Source organism: Peromyscus maniculatus, chromosome 7 (genome assembly GCF_049852395.1).
Source record: "Peromyscus maniculatus bairdii isolate BWxNUB_F1_BW_parent chromosome 7, HU_Pman_BW_mat_3.1, whole genome shotgun sequence".
Lineage (NCBI taxonomy): Eukaryota > Metazoa > Chordata > Mammalia > Rodentia > Cricetidae > Peromyscus > Peromyscus maniculatus.
Genome location: NC_134858.1, coordinates 103,059,857 through 103,081,905, shown reverse-complemented (window position 1 = coordinate 103,081,905; position 22,049 = coordinate 103,059,857). Strand labels below are relative to the sequence as shown.

The following is a 22,049-nucleotide window of genomic DNA, read 5'->3' as shown; positions in this document are numbered from 1 at the left end:
CCATATGAATTTTGTTGTTGTTGTTTTTTTTCTCTAATTCAGTTAATAGTGTCATTGGAGTTGCAGTGAGGATTTTGTTACATCTTTAGATCACTTATGGTAATATTAGATCACAATGGTAAAGTTGTCAACTCATGGAGGTCGTTCTGTCTTCTAGTGTCTCCAGTAATTTTTCTTTCCCTGGGGTGTTTGTTTTCATCAAAAGGCCAGTGAGATGCTCAGTGGGTAAAGGCACTTGCCATCAACCTGATGACCTCACTTTGATCCCCAGGACACCCATGGTACAAGGAGAGAACCAGTTCTAGAAAGTTGTCCTCTGACCTTCACATATGACACCGTTGTCCATGTGCACCCCCCAACACACACACACACACACACACACACACACACACACACACACACACATTTGACTTTGTCACAAAAAAAGCTTTCACACCAAGGCCTTACACCTCCTTGGCTAGGTGTCGTCCTAAATTTTTGTTTGCTGTTAGTTTATATGAGGCTATTGTGAATAAGATTTTCTTTTAGTATATTTCTTATTAAGTTTGTTATTGGTATACTGATTTTATATCCTGCTACTTGGCTGTAAGCTGTTATATCTTGGAATTTTCTGGTAAAGAAGAATTTAGATTCTTCTAAATATAGGAGGTGTATGATGATATATATATATATATATATATATATATATATATATATATATATGAATAAAGATACAAAAGACCAAGAGAGGATAATAATAATGAGGAGGAAATGATGAGGAAAGATGGGAATGGATAAAATGGCACATGGGGCATGAAAAAGGAAGAGAGTGGGGAGGCGGGGGTGAGGGGGGTGGAGGATGGGGGGATGGGTAGGAGGAAGGTGAGGGTGGAAAATTGCTAGAACACACTTTGTAAACTAAAGAAGAAATGTAAAAACATAATAGAATATAAAAAGAAAAAATAAATAAGGAGCATAGTTAGGGCTCTTTAAGATAATCTCAAGATAACGAGAGGCTAGGTTCCCGAATTCATCTTCAGGATGATATAAAAGAAGAGGTAGTCACAGAATGAGAGTGGATACAGGCGCTCCAAGTGACGGAGTCCAAGTCACTGAAGAGGCCAAATCCAGGTCATCCTGTGGCCTTTGTTAGACTGCCGTGCTTTGGACAGCTGGGGAATGTTGACGGATGACAGTAAAGCCATCGGTGACATTTCCTGATGTGAGGGCTGTGCTTCATTGTGAGAGTTTATGTTCGAAAACCAAAACATTTATGGGGAAGTGTCTAGTTAATTACTCACTCTCAAAAGCCTTGAGTACCAAAAAGGTGTTTGTTCTTCTGGAACTTTTCTGTAAATATGAAATTGTTTAAAAATAAAACAAAAAGTTCAAATATTTTACCATCTCTTACCCTTACAAAGCCAAAGGATACATGTGGCTTTTTTTTAAATAACCTCTGGGCTAGAGATAAATAGGACAGAAAAAATGGTCAATACTGGTGTCATCACGGGACTCAGGAGATGGAGGCAAGAGGGTCAGGAGTTCAAGGCCAGCCTCAAATACATAGAGTCTGAAGCCATCCTGAGCTACATAAGATTGTTTCAAAACAAAAATAATAGCCAATACTAAATAGGGCTAGAAAGTATAACAAAGGCTAAGTGAAGAGATCTTGACTTAGGTCTTTACTCAGATGGAGAAGGGAGTGGGTTTGGAGGTCAGACAAGGAGAGAGGAAGTGCTAGCTGGGAGTTGAAGGGAGTTTCGGGTCTGAGTCAGCCAAGCACACAGGCTTTGGAAACTGGGCAGCCTGCTGCTGATCTCAGTGTTCGGGTGCCATTATCCAGCCTGTGGAATCAGTGCCTGATAAGCCTGGTAACTGGGTCTCTGGTCCTCGCTTGTCCCCAATGCCTGCCCAACCTTGGGCTGTTCAACCTGTAAATGAAGAATCGGGGCAAAAACTGACATTGAAGAGTTCCTGAAGCAACTTTAAAGACGATTGACTGGTTTTTTGAGAAAGGAAGTGGGACGTAAAAATGAATGGGAAATTAAAATGGAAGTTCTTTCCATTTGAGAGCTGTGACGAATGGTAACGATAGCCCTCCACCAGCCACACCCCACTCGGCCTCCTTAGAAAGACAGTCATTCTAAATGAACAGAATGAAGGATGCTGCCCTCTTTTCCCAAATCACACAGAGCAGTGAGAGCACCCTCTTAAATGGAAGTTTCTATTTCATGACTCTCGAGCACCCCAGTGCATCTCTGTAGAAATATCCACATGTCCCAAGTCTAAGCATACATCACCACAGGGCCGCAGTGTGGGGGCCTCTGCCTGCCCACTTCCTCCTGGCCTCACCTGAGTTTATGGCATGGCTGGTTTTTTTCTTTGACCTATAATTTAGAAAACAATTTAAATGGCTTACATGTATAAATGTTGTTGAGACTTCAGTTGTCCACTTGATTCCTCGCTGCAAATGTTTCCTACGAGTCAGAGAAGAATCTGTGTCCCCTCGTGGCAGTGGGGGCTGGGCTCTGAGTGTGTCTAAGTTCAGTAAGTACGCTCTGCAGGTCTCCTGTGCCATTGCTAACATTTTGTTTTAAATTTTTATTTTTATTTTGTATATGAGTATTTTGCTGTGGGTTATGTCTGTGCAAAATGTTCATGCAGTGCCTATGGAGGCCAGAAGAGGGCATCAGATTCCATAGAAATGGAGTTACAGCCGGGCAGTGGTGGCGCACACCTTTAATCCCAGCACTCGGGAGGCAGAGGCAGGCGGATCTCTGTGAGTTCGAGGCCAGCCTGGGCTACCAAGTGAGCTCCAGGAAAGGCGCAAAGCTACGCAGAGAAACCCTGTCTCGAAAAACCAAAAAAAAAAAAAAAAAAAAAAAAGAAAAAAAAGAAATGGAGTTACAGATGGTTATGAGATGCCTTGTGGGTACTAGGAATCAAATCTATATCATCTGGAAGAGCAGCCATGCTCTTAACCACTGGGCCATTCCTCCAGCCCCATTACTAGAACTTGGAATTTTCCACTTGCTAATGATGGAGCCAGCTATATTTAAATCCTGTGTTAAGAAGACATAGCCAGTAGTTTATCTCAGTATTGCTTTGTATACTTCTAGTTAGTAGCTGCATACTAATTGAAGATTTTTATTTTTTTCTTGCTGTTTGAAGTGTTATCATTATGTAGTAACTCTTTGGCCTAATAATGGGCTTTTAAAGGACTTATTTATTTGTGTGTGACAGTGTACACACACACACACACATATGTATATATATATACAAATATGCACACATGTGTTTGTTCATGGAGGCCAGAAGAGAGCATCAGACATCTTTCTCTGTGGTTCCTTACCTATCCCCTTGAGGTAAGATCTCCCCCTAAACCTGGGACTCACATTTCCTTGGCCACCAAAGCACAGTCATCTTCCTGTCTCTAACCTCCTGGGGCTGCTGCACCCAGCTTGTTACTTGGGTACTGAAGTCCAAACTCTGGTCTTCATGATGGTTAGCAACTGCTCTTAACCCCACCCCACCTCCAGCAATGATTTTTAACTTATAAATCTGGCTTTTATTAATATGGCTGCCTCAGATTTCATTTGGTTATAATCTTCCTGGTATTTTCTTTTAGTCCTTTTGTATTTTTTCAAACTTTGTTTTAGGTGTGTCTCTAGCAGTACCTAGCTGGATCTTACTCTGTAGTTGGTAAGCCTAAACTGTCTGCTTTTACTATGATTAGAGTAATGGATGGAGTTTCAGTCACAAATAAGAAAACCCTACAGGGAATATTAGCTCAACAGGGCATCATGCCAACAGCTGCAATATTGGAGGGGGGAAAAAAAGACCCTAAGGTCAAACGTCCAGTGAGGGATGCTTCATGCTACTGAACGGCATGCTTGTTTGTACAGAGCTCTTCTGTCTTTACCCCAGCCCTGTCCGTAGACAGCTGCTTGAGGCACTAGACCAACAGAGGATGGCTACTATTCATTCCTCATCATTCCTGATCATCCTGATTCCTTGTCATCCCCAGATGAGTCAAGATGGCAGCGCTCAAGAGTGTGTAACATTCTATGTCTGTGTGACTCTACACCTCATGCGCAGGGGTACCTTACAGTACATAAACCACTCCCAGGACTTTTTAAAAAATGTTGTGAATGTTTTGTCTATGTGCATGTAAAGGGTTTCTTATATTATGCCTGAAGAATATCTCATGTCCTCTTTATTTTTTTACTTTAATTCTGTGAAATTCCATGTTTTTACCACTTACTGGCCTCTTTGTGTCTTTCTACCCCAAAACGATTTGTCTAGAGAAGATGAAAGATATATTTTACATAGTGTCAAAACTAAGGGTGAGAATGTAGCCACATAGCCATGTAGCTGCCTGTGTACTCGTACACTTTTACCATTACTGTTCAGGCCAAGGACAAGGCTTCAGTGCAGGGCAGCTGTGCTATCTGCTTGGATTTTAGACTTCCAGTGTATAGACTATATTAGCTCCCCTTTCATCATAAGTAGCCTTTCTTGGGTTATTATCATAATGAAACACCAACAGATCCATTATGTGTACAAACACATGGATCAAGGCAAGAATAATACCTCACATGTATATATGTGCTCACGGTTTCTGAAAGAGTACTTGGTACACAATCAACCACACGCAAGCATTGCTTGTTGACCACTGTTAAATGCTGAGGATGAGATACTGTATTTTAGCTTCTTCCCTTTTCCCTCCCAAGTGACAGGGTGGCAGTGTTGTCTTTATAACCACAGATTTAAAGTGTATTTTCTTGCAGGTGATCTCTCTGTGGGCCTTATAATCTTTCTTACCTTTCTTGGCAGATCAGCCATGCAGAAGCTAGGGACAGAAGTGTTTGAGGAGGTCTACGATTACCTCAAGAGAGCAAGGCACCAGAAGGCCTGTGAAGCAGAGATCCGGGAGCACCTGGAGACCGTGGTTCCTCGGGCCAGCGACTGCTTTGAAGTTGACCAGCTCCTCTACTTTGAGGAGCAGCTGCTGACCACAGAAGGAAAAGTGCTCACTCTCGAGAACCTTCGCTGTGAAGCTGACCCTGAAGAAGCACATACAGTCCTGTGAAAATCCATGAGGTTTCCACTCTGGACTACATCTTGGGATACTAGCGCACAACTGGAGCCGCCATCTTTACCTTCGGCTCCTGGTCAGAAGTTAGGATGTCTATGGAGATGTCTGTGTCTATGCACTCAGCTGGCTGCTGGTGCCTGGTGTCACAGGTCAAGGTCATAGGTGAAGTCTGGCATCCTGAAAGGCTTTCCTTCATGCCTGCAGCCCTCAGGGTTTCCAATGGGGTAGAAGCACTGTGACGACACAGGTGCTCTGTACTGTGTCCATCCAGAGCATGCTCAGAGCCCAACCACCATGATCTCCAGGGACTATGGCCAACTTGCTTGTGATGGACACAGGATACTGGCCTGGGCATTGACCTGCTAAACTCCAGTGATGATTTTTCTTTCTTTCTATGACTAACATGCAAACAGTATGTAAATAATGGGCTTGGATTGAAAAATCCCAAAAGTGACTCTGTGATTTATTCCTAAAACTCACTCATGGACCAATAAAGGCTTTTATTTATAATAAATACAGATTTCATCATTACAAGATAAATCACCTATTTTATCTTTTCTTTTTATTTACTTATATATTTTTATGTATGAGTGCTCTGTCTGCATGTACACTTGCATGCCAGAAGAGGGCATCAGATTCCAATATAGATGGTTGTGAGCCACCATGTGGTTGCCGGGAATTGAACTCAGGACCTATGGAAGAGCAGCCAGTGCTCTTAACTACTGAGCCATCTCTCCATCCCCTTATCTTTTTCTTATAACAATATATTGTTAAATGTAACACATTTTGTAAAGGTAATATTTGCTTTGTTTTGTTTGCTGCTTGTTACTACTAAAAACATCTAAAAATTTACACATGAATGAGATATTAGTTGGTGTTTTAAATATTGATTTATTTTTATTATATATATATATTTGAGTATTTTGTCTGTATGTATGTATGTGTACCATGTGTGTCTTAGTTAAGGTTACCATTGCTGTGATGAAACACCGTGACCAAGAACAAGTTGGGGAGGAAAGGGTTCATTTGACTTATACTTTCACATGGTAGTTCATCATTGAAGGAAGCCAGGACAGGAAATCAAACAGGGCAGGGACTTGGAGGCAGGAGCTGATGCAGAGACCATGAAGGAGTGCTGCTTACTCACTTGCTCATCTTAGCCTGCTCTCTTATAGAAACCAGGACCACCAGCCCAGGGATAGCACCACCCACAATGGACTGGACCCCCGACATCAATCACTAATTAAGAAAATACTCTACAGGTTTGCTTCCTGGCCTCATTTTTATCAATTGAGTCTTCCTCTTCTGATGACTCTAGCTTGTGTCAAGTTGACATAAAACTAACCAGTATAATATACAAGCCTGGGGCCTAGAGAGGTCAGAAGAGGTTGTTGGATCCTGGAACTAGAGTTATAGATGGTTGTGAGCCTTCGTGTGGGTTCTGAGAACCAAACTTCTGCAAAAGCAGCAGGTGCTCTTAACCACTGAGCTCTCTCTCCAGCCCCAACATTTGTGAGTGAGTGTGTGTGTGTGTGTGTGTGTGTGTGTGTGTGTGTGTGTGTGAATATTATACTTAAGTCACATAAGCTGTCTCCTCAGACATTGTTTCTTTTTTAATAATATTTTTATTTATTCTTTGAAAATTTCATACATTTATACAATGTATGTTTATGTCAACTCGACACAAAGTAGAGTCATCTGGGAAGAAGGAATCTTAGTCAAGAACTGCCTCCACAGGACTGGCCTGTAGACAAGTCTATGGTGCATTTTCTTGATCGGTGATTATTATGGGAAGGCCCAGCCCACTGTGGGCAAGTGGTTCTGGAATGTATACTAAAACAAACTGAGCAATCCAGGAAGAGCAAGCCAGCAAGCAGCGCTCCCCCATGGTCTCTTCATCAGCGCCCCCCCCCACCACCACCACCAAGTGCCTGCCCTGTTTGACTTCCTCCCCTGACTTCCCTCAGTGACAGACTGTGCTGTGGAACTGTAAGCTGAATAAACCCATTTCTCCCGGAGTTGATTTTGGTTTTATCCAAACGGAAACAACATCCATCCTCTGCTACCTTCCTCCAACCCCCCCTTGTGCACCCACCCCATCCTATCCCAACTTCATGTCCTCCTTTTTTTGTTGTTGTTTATAAGTTTTACTCGGAAGAAAGGAAAGGTATTGGTGAAACAGTTTGGGTGGTAACAAGGAGGAGACCTCATCTCAGGAAGTCCTCTGGATACCCCAGGCCCTTCGATGATTGGTCAGATGGCAAACTGGTCAGAGGAGGAGGGACTATAAAGAAGCCAAGTTAATGAATGTGTGTAGTCTCCTTGATGACAGTCATTATGTTATTAGAACAGGATAATGCTTGTGCGAGTTGCTAGGTCTGAAGAGGAATTCATAATATGTCCAGAGAACAATGTCTTGCATTTTAGAACATGTTTCTAAGAAGACAGGTGCAGAGGGATAATATCCCACTCTCCAGAGATTGGTGTTGTGTGCCACATCAGCCTCAGAAGAAAGGAGAGCCACAGTAATGGGCTTTGGGAGCATTGCCTCTTAAGATCACTGGAGTTTTCCTTCCCTTTAGCTCACTGGTGTGGGAATGAGGAGTAAGATTTGACCTGACTTGAAAAAGAGTGTCTGTCATTACCTCTTTCTCCTTCAGCAATACAGTCCTAATGTGGGGCTACTTCAGTGTGGATGTTAATAACTAATCAATGGAAGATGACAGATAAGAAACAGTCACAGAGATGGGAGATGGAGGGACTTTGTGCTTTGCTGTGCGCTCTCTCTCTCTCTCTCTCTCTCTCTCTCTCTCTCACACACACACACACACACACACACACACACACACACACACACACACACACATTCTGCCTTCTAGGTACACAGAGGAAATGCCACCAGCTCTTTTGGGTGATGCAGAGATAATGCTCACAGGGAGAGGGATAGAAGTTCATTATGTAATGGCTTCGAGGCTGGGGCTGGAGCAAATGCCCTGGGTCTTATAAGAGTTCAGCCATCGCCCTGGGCTCAGCATAAAAGAGGCTGACACATTAAACTATAGCTCATAGGTGAGGACATTGCAATCTTCCTTAAGATGAGACAGACATTAACTAGGCTGTGAAGAGAAAGGAGGACCAGGCTACTGGGAGAGAAAAAAGAAATGAAGCAAAGAGCAGAAACAGGTGTCTTTTGTGTGCCTGTGTGCCTGCGTGTCTGTGTGTGTGTGTGTGTGTGTGTGTGTGTGTGTGTGTGTGTGTGTCTGTGTGTGTGTGTCTGTGTGTGTGTGTCTATGCACGTGTGTGCCTATGTGCATGCCTGTGCCTGTTGTGTGTGTTGGTGAAGCAGGGTTAGATACACAGTGAAGAAGCAATGTTTGAAAACAGTTCTGCCTACCATCATCTGTATGAGGGAGAAGTTGAACACCAGGTGGCGGGGCTCCTAGACCTCCTCCTGCCATTATTGTGATTTACAGCAGTTCATTTCCTCCGAATCCGTTTCTGGCCTACCTCTGACTACCACTGAGAAAAATACAGTTACCAGATGGAATCATGGGAAATTGCCATATGGTGTGTAGCAGTGCTTCAGATGGCTGGAAATGCTCTTGGTGTTGAAGGAAGCATCATTGACTGTATGGTTAGCCTACTTGAAAGTTCCGTCATTGGACCTTCATCCACCAGCATCCCTTCGATGCTAAGGTTCTACTGCTACCATTGCAAACACATCCCCAAAGACAGTCACTTTCAGACACTTTGAGTGGCCCTTGATGCCTGCTCTGCAGATATGCGTGAGTGGCCGGCTCCTAGGACCGGCTTTGCCTTCCAGACCATCTCCATCCACTTCACCCTGCTAAACTGCTATGATAGCCTCAAAATAATCATCACAGGGGTCTTCAGTTAAAGAATGATCCTAATTAGTCTTAACAATAAAAACCTGAGTCAGATATCGAGGGTGAAAGCTGAAAGGTCAAATAAGCAGAGCAGCCACTGGTAACTTCTTACCTCTCCAGATCCTTAGACCCAATTGGGGTGGGGGTTCATTTCCTGTCTCTGCAAATCCTCAGACTGAATGGGTGCCAGAGACCCTGTCTCCACCAGCCTTATATTCCTACCTCCACCTCCCTAGTGCTGGGATTAAAGGCGTGAGCCTCCCATGTGCTGGGATCAAAGGCACGATCCTCCCAATCCAAGGGCTGGGATTAAAGGTGTGAGCCACCACCAACTGGCCTCTATGGTTAACTAGTGGCTAGCTCTACCCTCTGATCTCCAAGCAAGTTTTATTTGTCAGAACACAAAATATCATACAACACTCAGTTCTTCCATAATTTCAGAAAACAGTTCATAAGTATGGCTCAACAAATACCTAGTATATTGATAAATATTTACTAGGAATACAGTGGTCATTAGAATTTATGTAGGACCGCAGCAAAACCTGTTGAAATTTAATCCTTGTTGTGAGACAGTAAACAGGGAGACTAGGTGGGACCTTTAAGAGGTGATTGGGTCAAAAATGTCTGCCTGTCTGGATGATGTAGTCATTGGTTCATGGATCATCTGTCTGTTACAAACCAGAGCTCCTCTGGTCATGGGATGGCTGTGCCACCTGGGGATTCTTCAGAGGCTCCATCAGCAAGAAGGTTATCACTAGATTCGGCCCCTTAACCTTTGACCCTGCAGTCTCTAGAACTGTAATGTGAGCAATTTTTTGTTCTGTCTAAATGAGCTGTTTTGTGGGTACTAATGCAGTCTGTTATAACAACAGGAGACAGACTAAGATGTGCTGAATGGACAACTTGACTCCAAGTTAGTCTGGGAGTGAGTCCTTCAGCAGCTAGAAACATTTTCGTTGATCAGAAATGAGATTTTTACTGCTCTGATAGATGGAGTTGTCTGGGTTACTTTACCCCTCCCTACACTCCCTGACCGTGACTCAGTTTCACCTTGGAGCCTGGCTTGGCTGAGCCCCTGATATATTGTCACCCTGCTGTCACCTCCAGCCTGTCCACCTATGGCATGACACATGGGCATGGGAACTGGAGCAGAGTCCTCCTGGGGCAGCCCAGCCTCTGCGCAATAAACCAGGCCATTCATACAATCCACAAACTCCAGTGTTTATTACTGTCTGCTCCTCGGAGTTTGTGCTTGGTCATCACATGTCACCGTGGCAATAAACTAACCTTCTGTCCTTTCCCTGACACTCAAATCCCCAGACTTTATTTGGGGCAGGAGCACTGATTTTTACAAATGGGTGGTGGTGGTGGGGGGACCACGCATCTCAAATAGACTGTGGCTTTTTACCAAAAAAAAAAAAAAAATAGAAATACTCCTTTTCAAAATAGCCCAGGCAAAGCATGAGTGCTGTCTTTGTGGCCTTCCCAGCGTCTCAGGAGAGGAAATGGAAAACACCAGAGCCATGTCATCCATAGATGGGGTCTGCTTCTTTGTATTCCAGCTGAATACACCTTGAGTTTACATTTTATACTAGGTGCTAAGTTTAGACACACATTGATGTGTGTGTCAGGGGGAGACTCTCACTCTGTAGTCCACATTGCCCTGGAATTCTCCACGTCCAGGTTAACCTCAAACTCTCAGCAGTCCTCCTGCCTCAGGCTCCCCAGTCCTGGATGGTGGGTTTGAAGCACCATTTTTGGCTTCCCTCCTTTTAAAATTAAAAACAAGGGTCCTTAGCAGGGACTTTTGCTGAAGACAGCGCTGGCGTTGGATGATTTACCTTCCGATAGAACAACTGCAGAGAAGCTAAACTGTGCAAAGGCACACGGGCAAACAACAGAACTGGAGGAAGTGCGTGTCTAAGGTCAGAGAATGCTACAATGGTGAAGCTACATTGTACCCACTTATAAGAAATACAAATGAGTATATTTGCAAGGCAGAGAGACCAGAATGGTCCATGTTGTGGTGGGTCAGTGTTGGAAACAAGAGTGTGAAGTCTTGTTCAGCTTAATATAGATGTGGATGTTTACATGTGGAAATGTTTACATATACAGAGGGAAAAGAGAGGGATGCAGGCATTGAACATGCATGATTCCTTCCTCCAGCTGACGGGGGTCCTAGAGCTTACGACACAGTCACATCCTACCTAGACAATCTTGGTGTCCTGCACAATTCTCTAGTAAGAACCGTCGAGCCCTGGGGTAGGAAATATGCATGATGAAGTCAGGAAGAGCATGAAGCAGCTTGTTAGGCACAGGGGTGGGGGAGGAGGGACAGCAGCAGCAGGGGCGGAGGAATTCAGTTAATGGGGGGACACAGGAAGCCTGGGGAGGAGCTGATACAATACCAACCTACAGCAACAGTGAAGCTGCTGCCACAGAAGCGGCTTTCCCGCTTTTTTCTTCTTTTTTAAAAAAATTTTTTATTTTATTTTATTTTACAATACCATTCAGTTCTACATAACAGCCACAGATTCCCTTGTTCTCCCCCTTCCTGCCCCTCTCCCCTTCCCCCCAGCCCACTCCCCATTCCCACCTCCTCCAGGGCAAAGCCTCCCCCAAGGACTGAGATCAACCTGGTAGACTCAGTCCAGGCAGGTCCAGTCCCCTCCTCCCAGATTGAGCCAAGCGTCCATGCATAAGTCCCAGGTTTCAAACAGCCAACTCATGTAATGAGCACTGGACCCGGTACCAATGCCTAGATGCCTCCCAAACAGATCAAGCCAGTCAACTGTCTCACCTATTCAGAGGGCCTGATCCAGTTGGGGGCTCCTCAGCCTTTGGTTCATAGTTCATGTGTTTCCATTCGTTTGGCTGTTTGTCCCTGTGCTTTATCCAACCTTGGTTTCAATAATTCTCGCTCATATAAACCCCCCTCTTTCTCGCTAATTAGACTCCCAGCGCTCCACCCGGGGCCAAGCCATGGATGTCTGCATCCAGATTCCTCAGTCCTTGGATGGGGTTTCTGGCACAACTATTAGGGTGTTTGGCCATGATAAATGAAGACCACATGAGAAAAGGAAGAAATAAAGTGCTAAAGAGGTCCACAGAAATCCACAAAGATACCCCCACAAAAGACTGCTGGCAATGGGCGAGAGACAGCCGGGACTGACCTACTCTGGCTTTCCCACTTTTATCTAGAGAAGGTGGATCCCCTTTGTGGAATGGCCTGTAGCAGCCAGATCTACCTCCACCATCACTGGATGCTTGTAGACACAAATCCAAATGGGTCACGGAGAAGGCAGCTTGAGATACGGCCTCTGAGAAAGTGTGCCACCAACCCGGACAGTTGCACAAAATTGCTCTTTCACATCTGTAGAAACCTGGGACGGTGCAAAGAGGTGGAAACCACGTGTGTGTCTCTGCCCCGCCCCCCCCTCCAGAGAGAGAGAGAGAGACAGAGAGAGACAGAGAGAGAGAGAAGAGGAGACAGAGAGAGAGAGACAGAGACAGAGACAGAGAGAGACAGAGAGAGAGACAGAGAGAGAGAGAGAGAGAGAGAGAGAGAGAGAGAGACAGAGACAGAGAGAGGAGAAGACAGAGAGACCCTAGCAAACCTGCTGTTTCACACTGGCATGTTAGTAACATGGGAGAATATAAACACCTTCAGAACCTTCAGAGCACGGTAGCTAGCCGGGTAGCTCTACTATACCTGTGGCTGTCGGCCCCCAAGTCTTGAAGTTATTTTCTCAGTCCATCACCTCTGCGGCAACCAAACGCCTTAGACTGGAAGAGCCAACAACCAGGATGTCTTTCTCATTGTTCTGAGGATTGGCGAGTCCAAGATCAAGAGGCAAGCAGGTCCTGGTCTTTTGGGAACCCTCGTGTTGTTGGCACCTCACACATCAGACGAGGCCAGGGAACTCTCTGGGTCTCTTTTACAAGGTCACAAAACCCCACACCAACTCCAACCCATATTCTCTGGTCCTATCAAAACCAGACCTGAGGCGGCTTTCTCAACTGCCTGTTCCTTCCGCTCTCAACACTCCTTGGTAACCTGATCTTGCCCAACATAGAAAAGCTGAGACTCGCGGCTTTGCAGGCCTCCTAACTATGACTTAGGACACCTGCCACACCTTTAGCCACACCCTGATCCAGGGTCCAACCCCGAGGAAGCTTTCAGCTTTCCCGAGGGCCTTCTGTACTGCCTGGCCTAAAAGCCCCAGCTTGATTGGCTGTCGTTCCCCAAGCAAAGCCAGCACTCATTGAGAATGTCTCTCATTCTGCTCAGGGACCCCGCAGTCATTGGTGGTCTGGGATGAGACCCTCCTGCCGAACCACGTGAGTGGACGAAAGCAAAGATCCATGGCCACATGCAATAAGGTAGAACTGGCGGAAGCCCTGGCCCTGGGCGCCCCCTGGCGACATCTTTGTTACGTGATGCTGTATGCACCCAATCCAAAGGTGCTCTTTGGGGGCCGCATCCCACTCCGCTATGCTGTGCTGGTGAGGAATGGTCACTTCTGTCCTGGCTCTTGTGCCCTTCCCAGGAGCCACCTTTCCATCATCTCCCAGCTAATCCCCACTCCCTCCTCTCCCAGATGTACATGCGCTTTGATGGGCGACTGGGCTTCCCTGGTGGTTTTGTGGATGATCACAGCCCCAGCCTAGAGGACGGGCTGGCTAAGGAACTGCTGAAGAGGCTGGGTGAGGGCGTGTCCAGTTTCCGCGTGGAACACACTGACTACCGAAGCTCCCTCAAAGATGCCAAATCAAACGTGGTGGCCCACTTCTACGTCAAGTGTCTGACCCTAGAGCAGCTCCAGGACGTGGAAGCCAAGGCACCTCTAGCCAAGGACTATGGGCTGGAGGTGGGACCAGCCTGGAACCTCTTACCCCACCTCTCTTCTCTGTGGTCCCTTTCCAAGGAAAGGCCCCTTGGGAAGTCTTGGTCTTTAGATTTTGAGCCCTTACAAGTGTCCAGGACTAGTCCAAAGCCTGAACATCTCCAGGCTGGATAACATTGCTAGTGTGTTCGCCTATGAAAGTTTTACACACACACACACACACACACACACACACACACACACACACACACACACGACTGGCCTCTGCAGAGATTTTTCTAGAACACACTCACCCAAGTATGATAACTTGGTCAGGCATGACGCTACAATAGTAATTTGACTTTGGGCCCAGGGGGGGTAGGGGAATGGGTGTATACATGGAAGTGATTCCCCAATTCTGGCAAGTATCAAACTCATGGGGAGGAGAGGTGTAGAGAAAGTGACTACTAAATTCACACTGGCAGTTCCCTAGTGAGAAAGCGATTTCTAGACTTCCCTCCCACAACCCTTCTTAAGAAGGCCTGTGAATTTGCAGTTGTCTTGAGTTCCCCAGCGAGGCCTACACAGCTGGCATGGAACTGCTGATGTGCAGGACTGTGCCTGCATCTGCCATGCCTGGACTCAGGCCACAGGAAAGTGCTGTAGGAAGGATTAGCCTGGAGATGGACACCGAATGTCTTGAGGGCCACTGCCTGTACAGGGTTAGGCCCCCTGGGCCTCTCTGAAGTATGGAGCCTTGGGACTTGTTCTGCAGTGGTGTCTGCCCTAGAAAGCTTGCCGTAGTGAGAACCATGCCTTGTCCTGTTTCCTCCCCTTCACAGGTCTTGGGCCTGGTGCGTGTGCCCCTGTATACCTTGCATGACGGCGTGGGAGGCTTGCCTGCCTTCCTAGGGAATTCCTTCATTGGTGCTTCCAGGAATCAGCTACTGGAAACCCTCCAGGACATGGGGATTCTGACTCCTGAAACTGTCTCAATCCTCAAGGAACGAATTTTGCTCCACGGAAGCAGATCTTAGGGCTGACTAGATTCTGAGATGGGGACGTTGGGTAGCAGGAGGGCTGGGGAGAGCCTTTTCCAGGCCTGAGAGATGACTGCTAATACCAGAATAAAAGGCAGATATGCTGTGCAGTGTGTTTTGAACAGAGGACCTTGCCCTATAGCATCAGAGACAAAAGTCCACAGCCATTTGCAGGGGCCTGGCCATTTTGAGTCCCTCCCTAGACATGTGCACGCAGACCCAGGGAGCCCTAGACATGCCCAATCTGTGACGACACATGGCTTGGCCCACTCCCCCTCATGTCCCCTTTAACCAGGAACCGTAATCCCCTCCCCTCCTTGCTAAGCAGCGGAGAGTCCTTCCCTTTCCTGGAAGGCTGTCTTCTAGTATCCAGCTCCATGTTCGCTGGAGGAGCATGGTTAACGTTTGTGTGGCTAACGTGTGTCAATGAACACATTTCTTTAATTCTTGGTATAGTCTTGTTTATATTGTATCTGACTGGCAGCCTTTGCCATGCTTACTTAGTTATTTAAAGTTTCCCCTAGACATTCCCACCGTCATGGTACTGAGGGATGGTACAATTTTTCCTAAAGAGGGATTCGTGTGGTTCTCCTGGACCATGAAGAGTTTCCACAGCGTGAGTTGGTATAAAGTGAAGACACTTCCAGAAGTGTGTGTCTCTTCCTGGCGTGATTGCTTGCTCCATTGCTTCCTGGCATGTGCTGATGCAGCAGGAGCTGCTGGCCTGGGGCTGAGCAGAAATGGGGTGCCATTCCTTCTGGACTTTGCAATCTCTAGAACCATGGGCCCAAACAGACTTCTTTAGGTTACCCTGTATTCTGTGTCAACAACAGGAAGTGGACTGAGATGGCCCTGCTTCATCTTGATGTCACACATTGTGTTTCATAGCGCTAGGATTCGAAAGCGTTTTAGTCATGTTAATCTCTGTTAAAATGCTACTTTAATCATGCGCTGTTTTCCTGACATTTTAGAATTGTGAGGGGGGGTTGTTTTGTTTGTTGTGTTTGTTTGTTGTTTGTTGATGCTGAGCTTCCTTAGGACAATAGTTTCCTCTGTTCAGCAATTCATAAATCTTCACATCTTTAGACTTGGTTAGGATGTTTTGTCTTTTTGTTTGGAAGGGATGGTGTTTTTCTGGTTCTTGGTCTTTATGGTGATTCAAAGCTGTCAGAGAATATTTCAGGAGACCATGGTGGAAACTTTCAGGCCCCTGATCTGGCCTTGGACATTAACAGTGTAACTTTTCCAAGCTGTCTGAGGCCAGCCAAGACTCAAGGGTAAGTAGATTGAAAGCCATTTGTTGATGGTGGGGTGTGCTGGCTAGTTTTATATCAACTTGACATAAGCTAGAGTCATCAGAGAGAAGGGAGCCTCAGCTGAGAAAATGCCTCCATAAGATCCAGATGTAAGGCATTTTCTTAATCAGTGGTTGATGGGGGAAGGGCCCAGCCTGGGTCTGTGGTCCTGAGTTCTATAAGAAAGGAGGCTGAGAGCCGGGTGGTGGTGGCACTCACCTTTAATCCCAGCACTCAGGAGGCAGAGGTAGGCGGATCTCTGTGAGTTTGAGGCCGGCCTGGGCTACAGAGTGAGTTCCAGGAAAGGTACAAAGCTACACAGAGAAACCTTGTCTCGAAAACCAAAAAAAAAAAAAAAGAAGGAAAGAAAGAAAGAAAGAAAGAAAGAAAGAAAGAAAGAAAGAAAGAAAGAAAGAAAGAAAGAAAAAGAAAGGAGGCTGAGCAAACCATGGAAGCAAACCAGTTAAGCAGCACCCCTCCATGGCCTCTGCATCAGCTCTTGCCTCCAGCTTCCTGTTCTGTTTCATTCACTTCCTGTTCTGACTTCTGTCCATGATGAACAGCGATATAGAAGTGTAGGCCAAAGAAACCCTTTCCTCCCCAAGTTGCTTGGTCATGGTGTTTCATCACAACAATGGAAACCCTCACTAGGACATGGGGTAAGTGGTGGGCCAGAGAACTAGCAAAGGATCTGTAGCCAGATATAACTAGAGCAAGATCTAGAAGTAGATAAATTCTAGTATTATTAGATATCAGTAATAAAGATTGAGAGGATGCCAGGGTTGAAGCCATCTTAGAGAAGGGTCAGACGGGACAGCAGGCCCTTGGACAAATTGTTCTAAGAAAAACCCACCGGAGGATGTGCTGCCCCTTCGCCCCCAGACCCGGACAATTAGGAGCTGCACACCAGACATTTCCTTAAAGGATATGATACAACATAACTGGCATAATGAACAAAGCACCAGATATGTCCTGTGGGATGTTTTCTGCTGTTATATATTGTATACCATAGCTATCAGAGGGAATAGGTTTCCTGCAGATAAAAACGGGAAGTCTAACTACCAGAGGAAATGGGTCTGCTGGCAAAATAGATACAATAACATAGATTGCTAGAGGATATGGCAATTCCCTTGCAGCTGCAGCTCTCCAATAAGTTCGAATCAAGCGTCTCTAACCTGAAGTAAGCACCAATTCTGAGCTTGGAACTGTATAGAGTTGGAATTCCCCCAGATCCCCTACCCTAACCATTATCAAAACCCTGCTGGATTGCTACTCAGGGTCTCTCCTGCTGCTCTGTTGCTGCATCAGATGGACAGAGAGACCCGGGTTAACTCGAAACAATAAAAAGACTCTTTGCTTTTTCATTGGATTTGGTCTCTTGGTAGTCTTTGGGGGACTCTGGGTACAACAAAGATAATGTTAGAAAATTATGCAGGATCCCTTTGGTACATGACTATGGTAATTTGAATGAAAATGGTCCCCATAGACTCATATGTTTAAATGCTTGGTCCCAAGTTAGTGGAACTGTTTGAGAAGGATAAGGAGGTGTGGCCTTATCGGAGGAGGCATGGCCTTTTTAGAGGAGATGTGTCACTGAGGATGAGCATTGAGGTTTCAAAAGCCCAAATCATCCAGGCTCTCTCTCTCTCTCTCTCTCTCTCTCTCTCTCTCTCTCTCCTCTCTCTTGCCTGCAGATCAGGATGTGAAGTTCTCATTACTGCTCAGCACCATGCCTGTCTGCTTCCTACCATGATGATCATGAACTAACCTTCTGAAACTATAAGCTATCCCCCAGTTAAATGCTTCCTTTACAAAAGTTCCCCTGGTCATGGTGTCTCATCACAGCAATAGAACAGTGACTAAGACAAGGACCACACAGGCCTGGGCAATTTCCTAGTGATGTTCCAAGGAAGTTCTTCCTGGTGACATGTGGATATGGAGGGCCTCAAAGAACAAGGAGGCAAAGTAAGTTGCCCCCATAGTTCCTATGGGAGAGGGTGGTGACCTGGACCAGGGAGAGGGCAGAAGAAATGGACAAAATTGTATGTATGGAGGGAGGTCGTGGAGCTGGTGTTGGCAGGATTTACTGATCACTGTGGGAAGAGACCAGTGAGTAAGGTAGAGGCTTCTCGGGTTTTGTACTATTAGGCATTCATGTTATATTTAGATAAAGACTTCTGGGTAAGTCTCATCAACATTGTTGATGTAATTGAGTAGCACTGGCTGGATTATTTATTAGTAACTTTTCTGTTGCAGTGATAAATATCATGACCAAGAGTAACTAACTTACAGAAGGAGGAATCTGTTTGGGCTTCCGTAATGTGAGGAAGGCATAGCCAAGCGCTGCTGGCGTGGGAAGCTGGCTGGTCACATCTTATCACACAGGAAGCCAAGGGAATGAACTAGAAAGGGGACAAGGTATAAACTCTCCCAGCCCTCCCTCAGTGACATATGTCCTCCACCAAGGCCTCACCTTAAAGGTTCCATAACCCACCCAAGCAGCACCCCCCACTGGGGGGCCAGTGTTGGAGCCTACAGGACAAATGGAAGCATCCTTATTTCTCTCCCCGTTCTGGAAGTTTAAGAACATGGTTTGGATATGTGCTTTGCATCTGGTAGGTACATTCTTACCTGTAAGGTTTCTGTCATGTTCCAGAGTGGTACAAAGCATGTCAGGGAGAGACAGAGAAACCATGTCAGGGACAGTCTTTTCAGAACAACACTGCTTGACAAAGAGCTCATTAATCTATTAGTCCATGAGTAGATTAATCTCTCCTGATTTAGGAGGACCTCAGAAAGTCCTGCCTGATCCTCCTCCTCCTCCTCCTCCTCCTCCTCCTCCTCTCTCCTCCTCTCCCTTCTCCTTCTCCTCCTCATTCTCTCTCTCTGGTTTTTTGAGACAGGATCTCATTATGTAGCCCTGGCTGTCCTGAAAGTTGCTATGAACACCAGGCTGGGCTCGAACTCACTGAGATCTGTCTTCCTCTGCCTCCTAGCTGCTGGGATAAAATGTGAGTGCCACTGTGCCCAGTCTGATCCTACTTCTTAATACCTCACATGAGGATTCCTTTCAACATGAATTTTGTTGAAAGCATTCAAAATTTGACATTGTGATTTGATTGCATAAAAATTGCATGAAACATTTGTAAAGTTGGCTGAAATTGTTTGCGAGGGTTTGTCCACTGACAGTTTGTGTTCTGGAGACTTAACCCTCACTAAGGTAGTTTTGAAATAGCAGGACCTTTAAGAAGTGAAGCTGAGTGGGAATAGTTAGGTTGCTGGAAATATGAGGCAGAGAAATGCAAGTCAGTTCAAAGGTCATACACAGGAGAGATTATAAGGATGGAAGATAGAGTCACCAGTTCCTCGTCACTAATTTGGGGACAGAGAGCACTAAACTTTGTGACATAGCTTGGCAATTGGAGATCTTGATGACGTGGGCAGTTGAGCATGGAGAGGGCATAGTGGAAGGTGGGTTTAAAAGAGGAGTGTTTGGTTACAGAGAACCAGGAAGAAGATCTTAGAGAGTCCAGATCCATGTGAGGACACAGCATGGCTGGCCAAAGCCCGGGGAATTGCTGTAAAGGTGTTAGATTCAGGGATGAAGAGGCAGAAGGAAAATGAGCAGCCGAGTGGATAATGAGGCCAGAAACTGACCCATGTTGGCAAGGTAATGTGAACCAGCCAAAATCCTCAGTGACCAAGAGGAGGTACAAAGCCAGCCTGGCAGCAGAGGGCAGAGTGGCCACACCAAGACATGCCCTCCCGGGGCAGGATCTCTTGAGGGAAGGAGGGTGGGGAGAGCCCTGGAAGAGTAATGTGGATTCCAGCAGGGCCCCAGCTTTTGGCCTTCCAAAATGGGGTAGGTGGTCAGAAGCAGCTCTGGTGTCCATGCCTAGAAGCTTCAATTGCTGTGTCTGCTTTCCCGATCTAACCCAGATCTAAGGGTTACATGTCATCTGGAAACTCTCGGGTGGCTAGTCAAAGGGAAGGTGTGTGTGTGTGTGTGTGTGTGTGTGTGTGTGTGTGTGTGTGTGTGTGTGTGAGTGTCCCTCCAGGGCCCCAGCCTGTGCCAACTGCAACTGCATCTAGGTTGATACTACAGGACCTCTGTCACTTCTGAGAAAAAGGTAAGGATCCTTGGGCAAGGGACATAAAACCACTAGCTGCCCCCAGCTCAGATTATGGTTCTACACAGAACATTGAATCCAGAGCCCATCCTTGGAGGTTGCCCATGATTTTTTTCCAGGTTCCATGATGTTCTACTGTGGTAGAGTTAAATGTTCTAGTAATGATGCAAGGTTATATTTCCACTTTTTTTTGGGGGGGGGGTTAATTTTTCAAGACAGGGTTTCTCTGTGTAGCTTTGCGCCTTTCCTGGAACTCACTCTGTAGCCTAGGCTGGTCTCAGACTCACAGAGATCCACCTGGCTCTGCCTCCCGAGTGCTGGGATTAAAGGCGTGTGCTACTGCCGCCCAGCTTTATTTCCACTTTTTAATTGTGTGACACTGACTTTGTTTCTGAGCTCTCTGGTGTTGGTGAGGGGCAGGTGTCTGTAATTCCCCTACCCTGCCTATGAAGCATCCCTCCCAGGCAGTGGAGTCCTTCACCATCAGCCATCACACACTTCCCTGGCCTGGTCCTAGGTGCCTGCCCGCCTGGCAGGAGGGAGAGAGGCAGGCTGGACTGTGCATGTCTCCTCTCACCCACTCCCATCCTGCGGGGGGGACGGGCAGCCAGGCTGGAAAGCACACAGGACTCCCTGGGCCCCCTCAAGCACAGTGCTCTGGGGAGGGAAGGAGATGGGAGCACATCCAACCTCCAGCCCTGCTCCTGGCAGCAAGGCCCTGCAGCTGAGCACTGGGCCTCCTTATTTCAAGCTTGAGGTTGTGATTCCTGGGGAGAGGGTTAATGGAGGGGGCACTTGGCATTAGCTTTGGGCAGATCAGCCAGCACTGTCAGCACAGGCTGCTGCTGCTCCTTCCTGGGGAGGAGAGGGGACCTGGTCACCCCCCTTCCTACACCCCCCTCCCCTCACCCCTCCTACCCCCCCCCAACGCTAACACACAGTGATGCCTCTCTCAGCAGAATCAGCAAGAAGTTTCTAGTTTTCAACATCGCATTTTCCCTGTTCTCAGAAATCGCTTTCAGACTTCATTTTGTCCTGAGCCCAAGGCCTTGTCAGTTTCCAGGTCTGAGTCAGAGGAAGCTGCTGCTTCCTGGCAGGACCATGAGGGGAAGGAGGGTAGTCTCCTGCCAGTGAACCTGAGGGCTGAGGGAGGCTATGTGAAACAGGGGCTAGTGGGAGTGAAGTAGGAAGGGAGATTTATTGCACAGAGATATTTAAATCCTGCACCCCAGATAGTCTGGTGAACAGAGAAGCAAAAGTGGATAGGAACATTTCACCCTTGATAACGTTTGCTGAGGGCATCAGAGTTGGGCTGGGTGGAAGAGATGCTGCGTGTGGCTCATTTCGGAAGAGGGGAAGAAAAAGTGGAGTGTTTTGTTTAACACGACTGAGGTAGAGAGGTGTTGGCAGTGCAGGGGAAAAGGGGCTGTGGCACACATGGCCTTCAGGCCACAGAATGCCTACGAAGAGAAACAGCTCTCCCCCAAGGCCCTCCAGGGCCCATCTGCTTGGCTTCATCGGTGTGGCAGTTCCCGTTCCTCGAAGTAGTGGGCTTGGTCTGTCAGAGACCCCATTGGAGGATGAAAACTACCAGCAGGCCCCTGCTGGTTTGTATGCCTTCCTTCACTTTCAGACTCAGAAACAAGAGGGAGTGAAGGAGCGCCCGGGACATGAAAGACACAGGGAGGCTCCTCCACCACCAGCCCCTGGGCTGGAGGAAATCTACATTCCAGATTCCTCTCCAAAGTCTAGCGTTCACCCTGGTCACTGGAGCAGAACCAGGGCCACCCAGAC

General features: G+C 46.6%; 2 protein-coding genes and 1 long non-coding RNA gene across 4 annotated transcripts in view; 2 read left to right on the top strand and 1 right to left on the bottom strand.

The window, feature by feature from the left end:
• Positions 1-5,617, top strand: part of Nek11 (NIMA related kinase 11) — a 237,712-nt gene extending 232,095 nt beyond the window's left edge. For both annotated transcript variants that reach the window (XM_076576970.1, XM_016002174.3), the window contains one exon: positions 4,816-5,617. In XM_076576970.1, coding sequence (XP_076433085.1) covers positions 4,816-5,071 — 256 coding nt within the window. In that variant the 3' untranslated portion in view covers positions 5,072-5,617. The remainder of the gene's footprint in view (positions 1-4,815) is intronic.
• Positions 1,642-13,053, bottom strand: LOC121830974 (uncharacterized). The gene is made up of 4 exons (XR_013052919.1): positions 12,677-13,053; positions 4,868-5,045; positions 2,399-2,456; positions 1,642-1,910 (listed from the first exon to the last, which is right to left on the bottom strand). It is a non-coding gene; the product is annotated as an uncharacterized LOC121830974 (long non-coding RNA).
• Positions 13,054-13,225: 172 nt separating this feature from the next.
• Positions 13,226-14,940, top strand: LOC102904873 (U8 snoRNA-decapping enzyme-like). Its single transcript, XM_006983621.3, has 3 exons — positions 13,226-13,470; positions 13,566-13,835; positions 14,633-14,940. The coding sequence occupies exons 1-3, from the start codon at positions 13,330-13,332 to the stop codon at positions 14,825-14,827; spliced, it is 606 nt and encodes a 201-aa protein (XP_006983683.1). The 5' UTR covers positions 13,226-13,329; the 3' UTR covers positions 14,828-14,940.
• The last annotated feature ends 7,109 nt before the right edge of the window (positions 14,941-22,049 follow it).

Bases quoted from the DNA above. Each gene is read 5' to 3' on its own strand.
- LOC102904873 (XM_006983621.3), top strand. From the start codon at position 13,330: ATGGCCACATGCAATAAGGTAGAACTGGCGGAAGCCCTGGCCCTGGGC. The intron at 13,471-13,565 runs GTGAGGAATGGT...CTCCTCTCCCAG, and splicing joins CACTCCGCTATGCTGTGCTG to ATGTACATGCGCTTTGATGG. The intron at 13,836-14,632 runs GTGGGACCAGCC...TCCCCTTCACAG, and splicing joins CCAAGGACTATGGGCTGGAG to GTCTTGGGCCTGGTGCGTGT.